Source organism: Strix aluco, chromosome 5, assembly GCF_031877795.1.
Source record: "Strix aluco isolate bStrAlu1 chromosome 5, bStrAlu1.hap1, whole genome shotgun sequence".
Lineage (NCBI taxonomy): Eukaryota > Metazoa > Chordata > Aves > Strigiformes > Strigidae > Strix > Strix aluco.
In genome coordinates this window covers 89,018,137-89,033,154 of record NC_133935.1, presented here as the reverse complement: position 1 = coordinate 89,033,154, position 15,018 = coordinate 89,018,137, and the positions used below count along the sequence as shown (strand labels likewise).

Sequence of the window (15,018 nt, the reverse complement as noted above, 5' to 3'; positions counted from 1 at the left end):
AGTCCTACGTGCTGGGCAGTCCTGGGAGTCGGGACTGATCCTGGTCAGAGCTGGGACTGAACCAGCCGGCGAGTTTGTTCAGGCTCCGCTGTGTGACAAGTCGGGCTTCTCGGGGGTGAGGGGGGGTCGCACAGGTGCAGGAACCTTCCTCCCATTCGGGGTGAGCGTTTCACTTTTGGGGCGTGCTGCTGGCACTGTGAGGCAGCGAGGACCGGCTGCAGGCCGGCCGCGCGTGGAGAAGCTCAGGACAGCTCTGCGGCTGCTAGTGGTGGGGCTGGGGTTGGAGCTGGGCGTTTCCCCCCAAAACAACAGCCCCTCTCCATGCCTGGCTGTGGGGAGAAACTGAACGAGGATACTGACTTTCACCCCCTTCTTCTGCCCTTTGTCTGAATGGTGCATCCAGTCCTGTGCTTTCCTGCAGCGCCAGAGCCAGCAACTTCGTTATAAACTTTGTTTGTTAGCGCTCCTCTGTCGGGCTCTCATCTGCGCCCAGAAGGAGCCGGGGGGCAGCTCTGCCCTGCACAGGCCGAGCACGCACGGGTTCGGGAAGGCTGCTGGCGTCTGAGCGGGGCTGGGAGCCCGGGGGGTTCGGTGAAGCAGCCTCGAGGGGAGCGGGAGCTGCCGCGCTGCTGGGGGCGGGTGGGAGATGAGATGTGGCCGAGCGAGAGGCTGGCGGGGCCTGTCGAGGGGTGGGTGCCCTGCGGTTCTCACCCGTCTCTCTCCCGGGGCTTTGCAGAGTGTCCCCTGACCGCGGCCGCGCAGCTGGAGCTCAGCGCCGAGATGATCAAGGCACTGCGCAATGGGGGAGCGCACCTGGATTTCCGGACGCGGGAGGGGATGACGGCTCTCCACAAGGCCGTCCGGTGCCGCAACCACGCGGCGCTGCTGGTGAGTCGGGGGGAGCCCCCCACCCTCCGCCCTGCGCCCCAGCACCGGCTCCTCCTCCCACCCCATCCAGGCCTGGCAGGGTTGTGCCCTCCCCGGGCCAAAGCGTCTCTCACGTTGCTGTCGGGGAGCACGGCCCGTCACAAACACATGGCCCTGGTCATGGCGGCCGTGGGGGGAGGATGGGGTGGGCACTGCCCAGCGCCGTGGCCGGAGCATCCCCAGACCCTCTGTGGGTTTTGGTCCGAAGCCGCAGAGCGAGGCAGGCACTTCTCTTGCAGACGCTGCTGGACCTGGGTGCCTCCCCGGACTACAAGGACAGCCGGGGGCTGACCCCCCTGTACCACAGTGCCATAGTAGGGGGGGATCCCTACTGCTGTGAGCTGCTGCTGCACGACTATGCCCGGCTGGGCTGTGTGGACGAGAACGGCTGGCAGGAGATCCACCAGGTGGGATGGGCGGCGGGACGGGCTCCGGCCGGGGCGAACGCTGATGGAGGGGTTGTCCCTTGCCTTGGGTGCTGCTGGCGGAGCTCTACTGGGCGGGGGTGGCCAGCACAGGGGCCAGGCTGCTGCCTGGAGGGCCTGAACTTGCCGTGCCAGCTCTGGCTCCCGTCCCAGGCCCATGCTCAGGCTCTTTTGGCCTTGGTCAGGAGTGTCTGGGATCCTCCCCACATTGTGACTGGCTCAGAGGACAGCGCTTTGGGATCTCAGTCCCACACCTGAGGCATCCTGGTTCCAAACCACCGTTGTGTCTGTCCCCGTTTTACACATTGACCAGTGGATTTGGCGTAGGGAAGAGATGGGCGAGGGGTGAGGGGACTCAAGCTGGCTTTTTGCTTCAAGACCGAGCGAGACCCTTTGGGAGAAGGGACGCTCTGCCTGGAGTCCCCGTGTCTTGGACCATAAGGGGGGCAGGTTGTCCTCAGGCTCATGGCCTCCTGAAGCACCCAGCTGTCAGCCCCCTGCAAGGTGGATGAGTACTGGCACGGCCAAGGATGAGAATGGAAAAACAAGAGAGATGTGTTTGTGATCTCGATTGGTGTCTTCCTTCCTGCCTCCATCCTACCTTGCCCTGGCAGATCTTTGAGGGCTGCTGGTCCCAGGATGGACCAAATGTACAGGAAAACACCCACCAGTTTGCTAGAGACGTGGGGCTGTTGTCCTCCTCTTTGCCTGCTTGTGCTTCAGGGTTTCTTTTCAGCAGATAATTATACTGAGATAGCAAACAGTCGGCAGGAGGCCCTGGTACCAGTATGATGCTGATCCAAAATTTGCAGTTGATCTGGAGGTAATTTGTCCGATCAGTAGTTGGGTGTATATTGCTGTAAGGAGCAGCAGTGTGTCTGTGTGCACATTAACGGGACTTTCCAGGTTACAGATCTAGCCCAATTCAACTATTCTAGCGTGGATGAATCCAGCAGAGGATGTTATGGGATTTAACATCTTCCTGCTGCTCCTGATTTTTTTTTCTATTTCTTTTTTCCATTTTGCTTTTTGAGCAGGCATGTCGCTATGGCCATGTTCAGCACCTGGAGCATCTTCTCTTCTATGGAGCTGATATGACTGCACAGAACGCCTCAGGAAACACCGCTCTGCATATTTGTGCTCTCTATAACCAGGTACATCCGTGTGATCTGGGGCATGAGAACAAGAAAGTGTAGATGGGCACCAGCCTGCCTGAGCTAGAGAGAGCACAACGTCGGGCTGGAACACCTCATGGCTATTACCATTCCCAGACCCAGGGAGGTTCTTCTGAATTCATCCACCCTCTGTCCTGGGGTGAGGCTGTTTTTGTTTGTAACACCAGCCTGATTTTGCATTTCTCAAGAGGCAGGTGGCCAGAGAAGAGTCCATGCTTCAACCTCTTCCCCTTTCCACGATGCTGTTGCTAACTTACCACCTAACACGTTCTGTGATTTTTCTTGTGGTTCCTGTTCCTACTCCCCAGCAAGCCCCCCATTGCTGGCTGGGAGGGAGCAGTTTGTGTGGGTGGAGAGTGCTAATTTGGCCCAGGTGATCACATTTAATTTGAGGTGGGCGTGTGCCCCAGGCAGGGCTTGTTGGGCACATCCCGGGGCTTTGATCCTGCTCTGGGGAAGGTGTGTGGACTGGGGTCCTGTCCTTCTCTCAAAGGGTCCTAAATTCTTACTACTAATCTCTGAATTGTGAAGATGATTGTCCAGGGAGTGTAGGGCACTGTTTCTGTTTTATCTTCTGTGTGGTCATTAACCTCAGTTCAGGAGAAATTGAGGGTGGTGGAGGAGCCCTCTCTGATCGTATACACCCACTGTTCTCTTCGAGATGTGGAGGTCAGTATCTCAGGATTTCTCTTGTAGGTTTTGTTCCTTCCTAGAGATTTTTACCCATTGTATTATGTGTTTTTTGGTTATAAAGGGAATTTTCAGTTTCTGAGGTGTGCTTTCAAAACTAAACCCTGTTATGTTTTGCCACAGTCAGTGGTATGTGAGGCTGAGTTGTGGTTTGTTGGGTGGTGGGTATGTTCTGCACACCAAGGACTCCCGTCTTCAGGTGCCCGTCCACTGGGGTGGCTGGGTAGAGCGGTGTTAAAGAGTGCAGGGGCTCGTCAACGTGTTGAATTAGCACCATTTAGCAGCAGAGAGTATTCAAAACAAGACCTGCTTTGGGAAATAGCAGCACCTGGGAATGTGTGGTGGCCTCTGTGCCCTTGGGCTGATGTTCAGGCCCAGCCGGGCAGGTGGAGCTGGTCACCTTGGGGCTGGGGGGGGCAGCTCACAGGGGTGAGCATCTTCCTCGCTCTTGCCAGAGGAGGCTGAGCACAGTGAGACGTGTGCTTTGCTTCTTCGTTGTCACTGGACTCCAGTGCTAATTGGTCTCTTCCCCTTCCCCCCTTTCACAGGAGAGCTGCGCTCGGGTTCTCCTCTTCCGCGGTGCCAGCAAAGAGATTCGCAACTACAACAGCCAGACGGCATTCCAGGTGAGGCAGCAAGCGCTGGCCCGTCCCTGCCGCAGAGCTCCTTGTGGCTGCCCCCTCGTCGGGGGGCACACGTGGGGGCAAAGCTTAATGGAACAAAACCGTTGATTCAGGGTGTCTGTCCTGATGCTGCCTTAATTGCTGCTGGGGCAGGAGGGGGGAAGGAGAAGGCATGGCATGCGTGGAGGGGGCTGTGGAGGTGGGGGCTTATGGTGGGGGACTGAAAGAGCTTGGCTCATCTGGATGTGTGTAGTGAAGGTGGAAAGGAGAAGTTGCTGCTGTCTGTAGAAATGTTGCGGTAAATGTTAGAGAAGGAGCAGAATCCTTAGAAATGAAGGACAGTGTTGCCACAGAAACGAGTGCACCTAGACTTGCTGTTAATAAACTTAAACTGGAAGTTAGGAGACCTCTAGCCACAAGAGGAGTGACACTCTGGAGTAGCTTTGTAGTAAATACGCTGGGTAACACCGGTGGGAAGGGGAACCCCGGCCGTTCTGCAGTGGGACTCCGTCCATCAGGCTGCAGACAGGGGACGTGGCTGCCTGCAGGCTGCAGTCTGTGATGCAGGTGGTCTCTTCCCATCCCATGCCCTTCTTGAAAGTTTTTGAACCTGGAATAGCCATTCTGTCTGTGCTCTTACTGAAGCACAGTCACTTGCCTGAGGACCTTCCAGAAACGTTGTGACTCAGTGTCCAGCTAATACTAATCTTCAGGTGTCCCTTGAGAGCAGAGAGTGTCTGTCAGTGTCTTACTCATGTACCAGCTTGACTGGCTGCAGATGAGCTCACACTATTAGCCTTTTAGAAATGCTTTTTCTCACTTCTCTTCAATGCTGTTTGTAGCAGCTTTAGGCCGTGCAGTCTCAAGTGTGACCATGTTGATGTCATGGTCCCTGTGAACGTCCTGCGTGGCCGCTGGGAGGAAGAAGCCTTATTCCAGAGGCAGCTGCGCTCGTGGCACGTGTGCGGCCGCCGTAGGAGTGGCAGCGTGTCCTGGGGGAGGCAGGCAGGGCGCTGCTGGGCAGATGCTCTGCACATGCTGGGGATCTTCCACCTGGGCCGTGCTACGCCAGCGCTGGCTCCCGTGTAGAGGTGGGTGTGTCTGGTGAGCCTCGTGTGTCCCCAACGTCCCTGCAAAGGCACCGAATCCCCGCGTAGTGTGTGCCTGAGCGCAGCGAGGAGCCCGAGTGCTCTGACCTGACCCACTGCTGTGAGCGGTTGCGCTTCTCCCTGAGCCCCCTGCCACGAGCTGCTGCAGCGGTGCTCCGTTCTGCAGGAGGATATTGCATTTGAATTTTAAGTATATTTTAACGCAAAGTAAGCATACTGTCCCAAAAAGAGTGCGTAGAACTCTTGTGTGTACTTACCACGGTTGTATATAGGCATCAGGCAGCCGTGCGGAGATAATCAGTTATGAGTCACTTGTGTGTATGGTGTGAGGAACTAGAAATGGTTATGTAGTTTCAGGATACGAATACATAGTGTTGTTTAAAAGTGATTTCTTTATTATGACCATGTTGCTTACAAGCTGTCTACGTGTTGGCTTGAATGCTGAGAGGAAAAAGGGCCCTGAAGGTCAAACTGAGCATCCTCGCAGGTGGTCTGGTATTCTGTCCCGTGCAGGAACTCGAGGTTTATGCCGTGCAGTTAATGCGCCTGTTAATTGCTGGCTGTGTGGCCATGGCTGGAAGCGTGGGTCTCTCTTGTCTCTCTCGTGCAGCGTGCGAGCCACCGCAGCTTTGCTCCGAGTGACGGGTGCGACCTGGCGAACCGCAGCAGATGCTGAAGGATGCCCGAGCTCAGCCCTCGGTGGGCAGCCCGGCTGCCTGTGAATCCACCGCAGCTCAGACCTTCCTCTGTCTGCTCCGTGTTATCTCCCAGCTCGGGGGGTGGGTCCTGTGAGGGCTTGGCGTGGCAGGGTCTGTTGTGCTCAGGCTGCTGCCCTCGGGGGAGCTTTGCTCTGGGGATTGAGGATAGTCCCATCTGACCGCTCTCCAATTCAATGTAAAAATATTTGTTTCGAGGGAAGGGCTTCTTGCAGGAAACTGCTGCTGCCTTTTTGAGATGAGCTGAACTTTTGGAATCAAGAGATGGAGGAGGGGCAATCTTTTTGCTTTGGGCATTTGCAGGACATGGGGTGGTGTAGCAGGTGGTGGAGGGAGGCAAATGGCTTCTGCTCTGGTTTTGCTCGTGTCCTGCAGAGTGCTAGTGGGCTTTAGTAAGGGAAAAACAGTGTTTGTCTTTTCCTTTTTGAAGTAGTGTGACTAATTGGTAGTTTCTTCCAGAGAATGAAAACTGTGGTTGGTAATCCAGTCAGTTTGTTCACTGGCAAATCCAAATCAGAATTTGATATTAGTGTGATGTTCTCCCTTCAGTTCCCAGCTTGGATTGCTTACTCAAGACTTGGGCAGGTCATTAAGTCACTGTCCGCTGCAAAGTCTGGTGCTTTCTTCCGTATTGTCTTCGCGTGGCCGTGGTAACAGGGTGCTGCCTTTCCATGATGGAGTTCCAGCACAGCAGAGGAGAGCTGAGCCTGTATGAGGGAGCGTGGGCTGCCCCAGCAGTTCTGTGGCTGCTGGGAGCTCATGTAAGTGCCTCTGCTGCTTGCATGGCTGTTTAGTCTGTTTACAGCACATGCCTCCTGTTAATTTGATTGCTGCTGTTAATCAGATATCTCGGGTCACTGACACCAAGCTGACTCGAGATAGCAGCGAGTAATTTAGAGGGTTCAGCAGTTGTAATGTGCCTGGTTATCTTCCGTGAGGCAAAGGCGTGCCCGTAGCCTGGGGTGACATGCTGCCTCTCCCGCACCCAGTTCCTGACCCCGCGCATAGCCCGGGGTAGGTGGCAGTGCTGGCAGCACTGCGCTCTTGGTGGCTTCAGGGAGGAGTGCGAGAGTGGGGTGGGTTTGGGGTGAGTTTTCCCAGAGTATCTTCCCAGCTTTGGGCAATCTGCATCTCTCTGTTTTCCTGAGCTGGGTTTGTACCTACATCTGTCTGCAGTAGCTCTTAGCTGGCTTTTCATCCATAAATTGTCTGAGTCCCCTGTGCGGATGCAGCCCTTCCCAAAGCTCCCCAGCCTCACCCAAACACCTTCTTCTTGCAGAAGGATGGAGACGTCATTTTTCAGGTGGGATACTGCATACTCAAAATGAACTGGATGAGGAGAAAGCTGGATTTTTTTTTTTTTCCCTTGCAGCTGCTGTAGCAGTATCCCTGATCAGAAACCCAGTGCTGCTGAAGCACCAGTGCTGTCTCAAGCCCCCCTCGTGCTGCTTACTGACTGGACTTGGGGTGTTGGCCACTGGCGTGGGCCAGCAGCCTGTGCTGGGGAGGACGGGGGCTCAGGCCAGGACTGTGGAAACCAGCAGTTGCTGCTGGTGATGTGGTGAACCCTCCATCCTACTCAGACAACAGGAGGGTGCCCCGTGGAGGGCTGAAACGCGTGGCCAGGCACAGGGGTGGTTGTGCAAATGCTGCGAATGGGGGCCCAGTCAGTCGGCGTGTCCTCCCTCCCACCAGTGATCTGTGCTGGATCCCAGGGAGCTGAAATCCTGTGTTTGTAAGTTTAGGTTCAGGATGGCAACATTAGGCAATGTTTTGGCTCTCAGGAGGGTGAAGACTTGTCTGTAGGTCTTGTTCTTCAAGAGGTACTTTTAATATTGCGATAAGGTTACCCACCCTCCGTACTTCAGCCTTTCTTGCACAGGACTGTTGATAGCTCAAAGTCCTCCAGGTCAGCTTGTCTACAGCTTCTTGCAGTTTTCCTGAAAGTATTAAGTGCTAGCTGCTGTTCAACTCCGGTATTTTGGGTTTCTCTTTTTGCTTTCCTTAATGTCAGGTTGGCAGAGTGATTGCAAAAGAGAAAACCTTTCAAATTCTGTGAATGAGAGTGTCCCTCTCTGAGCATGCAAATCACACGATTTGACTTGGAAATGAAATCATTTACCTTTGCAAGCTGAACTCCATCAGAATGACGATCCACACCTGGCGTTGTAGACAGAAACAGCCTTTCTGTGTCACACTGGGGTTCTAATCCAGCTTGCTCCAGGCCTTCAGGGCCTTTTCTGCTGAGCTGCTCCCAGGTCTGTCATTGCCAAAGCTGCTCTTCCCCAGACACAGGACTTTGTGTTCGTCCTTTTTCAGTTCCAGGGGTCCTGCTGGCCTCTTCCTCCAGCCTGCCCAGGTCGCTCTAGGTGGCAGCCCTGCCCTTGTGGACACTGACTGTTCCCCCCGCTTCGGTGTTACCTCCAAACTTCACCTCTGTGGTGCCCCACCTCTCCCTGGCCGTTGGGTGGAGGATGACCCATTAACCACCACGCTGACCCTAACCATTCAGCCAGTTTTCTGCTATCTAGCCGTCCATCTATCCATACCATAATGTCCTAATTTCTATACAGATAAAGATGGGGCATGGAAGGCTCCATCTGTCTCCCTTCCCTGTGTCCTCTGAGGTAACTACTGGTTTTCCTGCCTCTGTGTTGCAGAGGTTGGACCGTCTGTGCCACTCCTGTCTCAGCTTTCTGCCTCTTGTGGGGCTAGAGATTCTTGCCATTGCAGGAGCCCTGCTCTCCTCCACATGGAGATTTCTCTGTAAACGGCAGGAGAATCCTAAAGTGCTTCTGTTCAGCTGTACCAAACAGGTCGTTTCTGCTCCCCATGCCTGGGCATCTATTTCCTCATCAGTCCCAGCTGCTCCAGGTGATTGCTGTGAGCTGGGGGTAGGACTCTGCCTTAGCTGGGTTAAGTCCTTTGGTTTCTGATCACCTGGCTGGTCTCTGCCAGTGCATCAGGCCTGGCTTTCCTGTTCCTCCCTGCTTTTCAGATCTCCTAAGGACTCACTTAAGGGTTTTCTTTCTTGGGAGCCCAGTACTCTGATGGGATTAAACCAGGTGTTACATGCTGGCCACCCTGCACTTTGAACCTCTGGGTCATTTTTTCACCTTTTGTTTAATAAAAGTAGCTTTTCCAGTTGCTTACCTCTGTGAAAAGAAGGAAAAGTCCAGGTCCTTATGGACAGGTCATCCCTTGCCTTGCAGTGTATTTTTCAGTGACCTGTTAGAAATGCCAGTGGTTTCCTTCCAAGAGGCATCCAAGTTTTATCTTGTTCATAATGCTCACTTCCCAGTTTTCATTCCTGAACCTCACATCTCTAACATGAGCCTGAACTTTGTGTTCTCAATGTCAAGATGGATCTTTCTTGTCTGGAAAGTTTTGGAGGTTCCTTATGCTGCCTGTGTATGTTCCTGGAACGTCTGTGGGTCAACCACATCGGCCATATGAGAGACCTTGCTGGGATTGGCATCGTGAAGGATCCAGCCCTAATCACAGGAGGGCTTTCAGTGCCCAGTGACTTCAGAATCACTTGTTGAATATCTCCAGCCTTCATACTTCTGGGGTGGACACCTGGAGGTTTCCACAAACCACATTGATTGGCCAAAGCCAAAGGTGGCTTTTCCCTTGTCTCCTCAGCAGCATTTCTGATGTCCAGACTGTGGCTTTCAGGGCTGATCCATCTTAGGCCCCAGTGCTGCTGGTGCCCGAGTGCTGCTTATAGCACCAAAATCATGCCATGTAAGAAAAATAACCTGTGAAATGCAGCATGGTTGTACGGTGTAACCATGCCTGTGAAACACAGCTTGGCTGTATGGTGTAACCGTTTGTCTCCATTTGATTTTCCACTCTGCTTTGGACCATTCACTTACCAAGGTATACAGGGGAAAATGATTATAAATGTGTGAGCTTGTTACAAATGGAGCTTTTACAGCCAGTAAAGGGGCAATGAGGACCTGTCAAAATGTGAACTCAACACTGGAAGCTTTAATTATCAAGAGATAATAATTTGGTGTTATTTATTTGAAAAAACCCTCATAATTTTCTTTCATATTTATCTAAAGGTTTGCTTATGTACGTGAGCAGGTGACTCTGGTATCAACTAAACACAGATTGTGATTTCTTTCCTGTCGAACTTGTATGTCTGTGGAGCTACGGGATGGCTTGGTTAGCTCATCGCAGACGTGTCTGATGTAGGCTTCAAAAGTGCAGACAAGTTTCTTAATGATCAGTAAATGTCAATTTTGTACAAATTTCTTTAACCATGACTATCGTGAGGACAAACTTTTCCACGTATACATATACAGGATTATCATATGCAGAATATAAAAATAGTATGCAGTTGCTTCAAATCTTTTATAATTTCACTGAAATTTAACAATCAATGCTGCTACTTTTCTGTCAAAAAGTTCTGTCCCTTTGCTGCATTTTTGTGATTCCCACCCCCCCCCTCCCCAGGCTAAATTCTTCTAAACAGGTTTTTATGATGGGTGGGGTTTTTTTGTTGTTGGGGTTATTTTTTATTTTGGGCAGGTAATCATGCTATAAGTAGGCAAAGTTTCTTGTTATGATTAGTCCCTGCCCTCACCCCGCTGCCTGTCCTTGGGCCGTCTCCGCCTGGGACGAGCTTGGGCTCCGTGGCCTGAGGGTGCTGCCGACAGGGTGCTGCTGACGCGGGGTCTGAGGCATCCCAGGATCCCCCCAGGCCTCTTCAGGGCAGCCGGTCTCCCGGTGCTTGTCCCGGCCCAGCCCTGCCAGTCCCTGTCGGCCCATTTCTCCAGCCTGGGGAGGGCCCGCGGAGGAGCAGCTCTGCCTGCCGCCCGCCCCCGAGGCTGGTGATGGCATCTCCCTCCCATCGTCCCGACGGTCAGTGAAGACACTGAACGCCCCATGTCTGTCCCCAAGGAATGAGCTCGTAACCAGCCCCTGGCTGGGCTCCGTGTGGCCCATTGCCTCCCCTTGGGGCTGGTGGTCCCGCCAGCTTTCCCCTCCCTTGTCACCCCCCTGCCCAAACCACCGCGTCCCGTCTGATGGGAGGATGCTGCAGGAGACCCCACTGAACACCTCCCCCCCCATCGGGTGACAGCCTTCCCTGCGCTTCCTCCTTGGGGGCCAGCTGCCCCGCTGGAGAGGGCAGTAGAAAGCTGGGACTGGAAGGAACCCGAGAGGTCGTTTTTTGGACTCTTCTGCCCCTCCCCAGGATCAGCTCTGGCTGAAACTTTCCTGCCTGGTGTTTGCTCAGCTGCTGGTGAGTCCCCAGTGCTGGGCGCTGGGCGCAGCCTCCTGCTCCTGTGCTCTCAGAAAGCATTTTCTGACATCTAACCTGAATCTTTCTTATTGAATTTTAAGCCCATTACTTTTCCATGGTTATTGAGAACAGATTATTTTTGTCCTCGCTGCAGCTGCCTTCTTTCTGTTTTTACAGTCAGATCACCCCTTCACCACCCAATCTTCTGTTCTCTGGGCCGAATATCCCAGAGCACACAGGCTTTCCTGCAGAGACCTTGAAAGCATAATCCGATCATTACTATTGATTTACTCTGGATTCTCCCCATATCTTTTATTTAACTCTGTTCCTAAAATTAGCCTTCTCCAGCTGAAACCCAACCTGTTCTGCGCAGGGGTTGCATCACACGTGTTAGAGGTGAAGCTGCTAATTGAGAATCCTGGTATGTTTTCCCTTTTCTGCCACAGCGTGACTTTGACTCATTTTCAGCTTGTGATCCTGCAATCCTCAGATCTTCTGCAGGACTGCTGCCTGCTGTCTCTGAGCTCGCCTCTGTGCCTGGCGTCATGTGCTCGCCGAACCCTCCGGCCCGGGGGGACCCGGGGATGTGTCTCCTCCTGCTCGGATGGACCCTGCTGAGGGTGCTCGGGGCAGCCCCCGTGCCGGGGCGCTCCCACCCTGGGGCTTGTTCCCTGCCCGGCCGGTCTCCCGGGGAAGAGCCTTTTCATCAGGCCCAGACAAAACTTATCCGCCGCACCTTGTGCCCCATGACTCCTGTTCTCTGTACGCCTCGGGGAGGAGGCTGGCTCCATCCCCTGTAATCCCTGCACATAAACTGTCATTACACTTGTCTCTATTGACTAAATCTTGCTGCCGCCCCCCACCCATCTCTTGAGTTTTCCAACAATCATTTGAATTCTAATCCTCTAATGACTTTGCATCTCCTTCCAGCTTGGTCTCATCTAGGAATTTAATAAGCGTATTCTGCACTCCATCATCCAGGTTGCTAATGAAAAAATTGAATACTACTGAACCTGGGGTAGGGTCCTGTGAAATCCATTTATCATACATTTTTAGTCTGACAGTTAGTCATGAATTAGTTTTCTGATCAGTTTTTCATCACTTGGCAGCACTTTCAGCTAGATTTAATTTCTGTTGTTTCTGAGAACGTCACATAAGGCTGTCAAAATTTTTGCAGAAGACAGCTATATGGTATCTTCAGTTTCTTCACTCTTCACAAAGCCTGGCCTGTTACCCTCTCCTAGAAGTAACTTGGATCCCTTAAACTTGGTTTGTCCTTTACAGATTGCTGTTGTTGGTCATCTCTGTTTACAAACTCTCTGCTTTGCCCTGTGTTTTTCTGGACAATAAAACAAAGTTGTGTGGTGTATAGTGCGATGTTCCTCTCTTTGTGCTGTGTGTTTAGAGCTGGTGGTAACTTCCCTGCTTTTCCAGGCACCTGAGAACTGTCACAGATGACCAGAGTTCACCACTAACGCCTGAGATTGCTCCTGGTGGGTTTTTGAAGTGTGACTGGTGATCAGATCTGGTCTGCAGGTCTCTGGTGCTTTGTCAAAAAGTAAAGGCGGTTCATAAATTGATTGCAGAACCGGGCCCAAAGGCAGGTAATGCCCCAAATACTGAGCGTCGCTTCTATGAGGCCCAGCCGAGCTGCTGGTTTGGTGATATTTGCTGCGTGGCCACAGCCAGCATGGAGTAAAAAGCTCAAGCCAAAAGACAGCAAATGCTCAGCGTTCGTGGAGCTGCAGCGCTGCCGCACTGGGGCCCTCGGCCGGCTCTTGCCCGTGTTGTACCGTGCTGCCCCTCGCACACCTCGCTTGTTGTAGCCGTGTGTACCTTGGCCTTTCTCAACCTCTTTTGCATCTGCCGCACGTATAATTGGGCCTCAAAACCCTTTGAATGGTCCTCCTTAAATCCTTAAAGATTTACACTTTGATGTTATCTTAATGTACCGTTTGTATCAGCCTTTTGGTACAATACAAACAGGTTGTTAGATGTATTTTCTTCAAAGATTTGTATCTTGTTGCTTTAAAATAGGCATCATGGTCTGAACTCTGCAATTTGCAGTCATGTTGCCCAGGCAACAGAATATTCTCAAATGGAGTGAATTTGATAAAGAATGTGTTCAGTTAACTGTGATTTTTTTTTTTTTTTTTTTCTAATTTAAATTAAATTTTAGCTGACAGTGTTTGGGTTTCTAACTTATTAATGACATCATATCTTGTGATGTCATAGAAATGAATAACTTGAATTCTACTTATGCAGATTATAAGTGCTCAGTGTTAAGATTACTTGGAAGGAAACAATAAAGCTAGTCGATATGTTACAGTTTAGTTAGCTTAGCTGTAAACTCTTGCTAGCTGCCATTGTTCCTCAACATGTGTAAAACGCAGAAACAACATCTGCTGTTTGACGTGTTTTAAAGACTTAGTCCTAACTAATGCCAAAAATTTTAGCTGATGTGAGAATGTCTATAGCATTATTTTTATTAATAAGCTCCATATTTTTCTTGTCGTCACTGTAACGGTAACCTTGTCCTCCTCCATCTGTTCTCTCTTGTCAAACATTTGGATTGTAAGGGTTGTGGGCTTCGGTAAGTGTGTGCAGAGACTACTGATTTTGCTCTCTAGCTCTAGTATAGTAGAAATTAAAATAACTTATGGAGGTGTGGAGTTCCTGTTGGCACTCGGACTGGTTATTCAACCTGTTATGTATTAAAAATGCACCACATCTTCCTCAAACTTACTGCATTTGCTGTCTGAGTGGGAAAACATTTTTTTTAGCATTTAAAAATGTTTGTTAACTTTTAACAGTACAATTGATTAAAGCTTGGGACCTCTGAGAAATCTATTATCTGTGCTTAGGCTCTTTGTTGTCCTTAATGATCAGGTAACATAGTAACGCAGCTTCTTCTAACCTTTCTTATACGTCAGATTAATTAAAAGTCTGTTCATAATACAGATTTTAAAAGCGTAGCTTGCAATGAAAATACACTGTCTGTGACTGCAATGCCTATGTGCTCCTTTTAGAGTGACGACATTTCCACGGGTGAGATCGGCACCTCCGTGTCTGGCTGCGGAGCTGAGCTGGGCTCGGCACCTTTCGGGGTGCTCGGTGACTGTCCCCACCACCTTGCTTGCTTCTCCAGATACAGAAGAGGTGTTGCCTCTGCAGGGCTCAGCTTTTCTGATGGGCCAAATATACAACAAGCCTTGCTTGTGCAGGGGTGGTGTGTCTCAGTTTTCACCTGTCGTGTGTCTCTAGGTCTATTGGGTATCGCAGGTGAAGCGACTCCTTCTCTTCCTCCTGAAAATAAAAATTCATTCACCCCCTGGGGTGCAAACTCGCTCTCGGTTCAGGGCTGGAAATACAGTGGGGGGTGCAGGCAAAGCCCCCTGCCCAGCACAGGGCTGGGACTCGCGGCTCCCTGGGCGCAGCGGGGCTGCCGGGGCTGCGCTCTGCACACGCGTGGTGGAGCTGGTCACCTTTCTTCATAAGCTGTTTGACTACCCTCGCTGCTAGGAGTCATCTTTCACCTCAGTGTAGCTCTGCCTAATTTAATCACCCTGTTAGTAGCTCTCGTGTGTGTTGCAGCAGTTGGAAAGCCTCGCAACCAGACTTCTTCCCCACACCTTAGCACCTACGCACAGCGATGGCCTCATCTCCATTGAGAAGTAGAATAGTTTGATCTCCTTGAACGTCCACATTTTAAAGGCTTTTACAGCTTCTGGATGGCTTTTGTGTCCATCTTGTGAATCTTTCTCTGTTCCTGTGTTGATCTTGACCTTGGCTCCGGGAGTGACCTGGTACATTTGCACAGGTCCCGCTCCATACAGAGCTCATCACTGGATTCACCGTGTTTCTCACTGATACTCTCAATTAGTCTTTATGGCTACTATTCTTAGAGTTTATGCTGAAGTTTTTCCCTGCTCTGTGTCCCTGCTTTCTGAGCTGGTTTGTCCTCCTGCAGCGGTGTGCTGTGCCCTCGCTCACAGCCCAGCTCTGGGGCTCGCGTCCCGCTGCAGCGCTGCCCCCTCACCCCACCAGGCTTTGTGCACCTTCAGTTTTACCCTCAGCATTGGTCCCTTAGGCTGGGTGG

General features: G+C 51.8%; 1 protein-coding gene across 7 annotated transcripts in view; it reads left to right on the top strand.

The window, feature by feature from the left end:
* The window catches only part of SHANK3 (SH3 and multiple ankyrin repeat domains 3), a 350,787-nt gene that overhangs the window by 73,569 nt on the left and 262,200 nt on the right, over positions 1-15,018 (top strand). For all 7 annotated transcript variants that reach the window (XM_074828192.1, XM_074828195.1, XM_074828198.1 and 4 more), the window contains exons 6-9: positions 737-888; positions 1,167-1,334; positions 2,390-2,506; positions 3,766-3,843. In XM_074828192.1, coding sequence (XP_074684293.1) covers positions 737-888; positions 1,167-1,334; positions 2,390-2,506; positions 3,766-3,843 — 515 coding nt within the window. The remainder of the gene's footprint in view (positions 1-736; positions 889-1,166; positions 1,335-2,389; positions 2,507-3,765; positions 3,844-15,018) is intronic.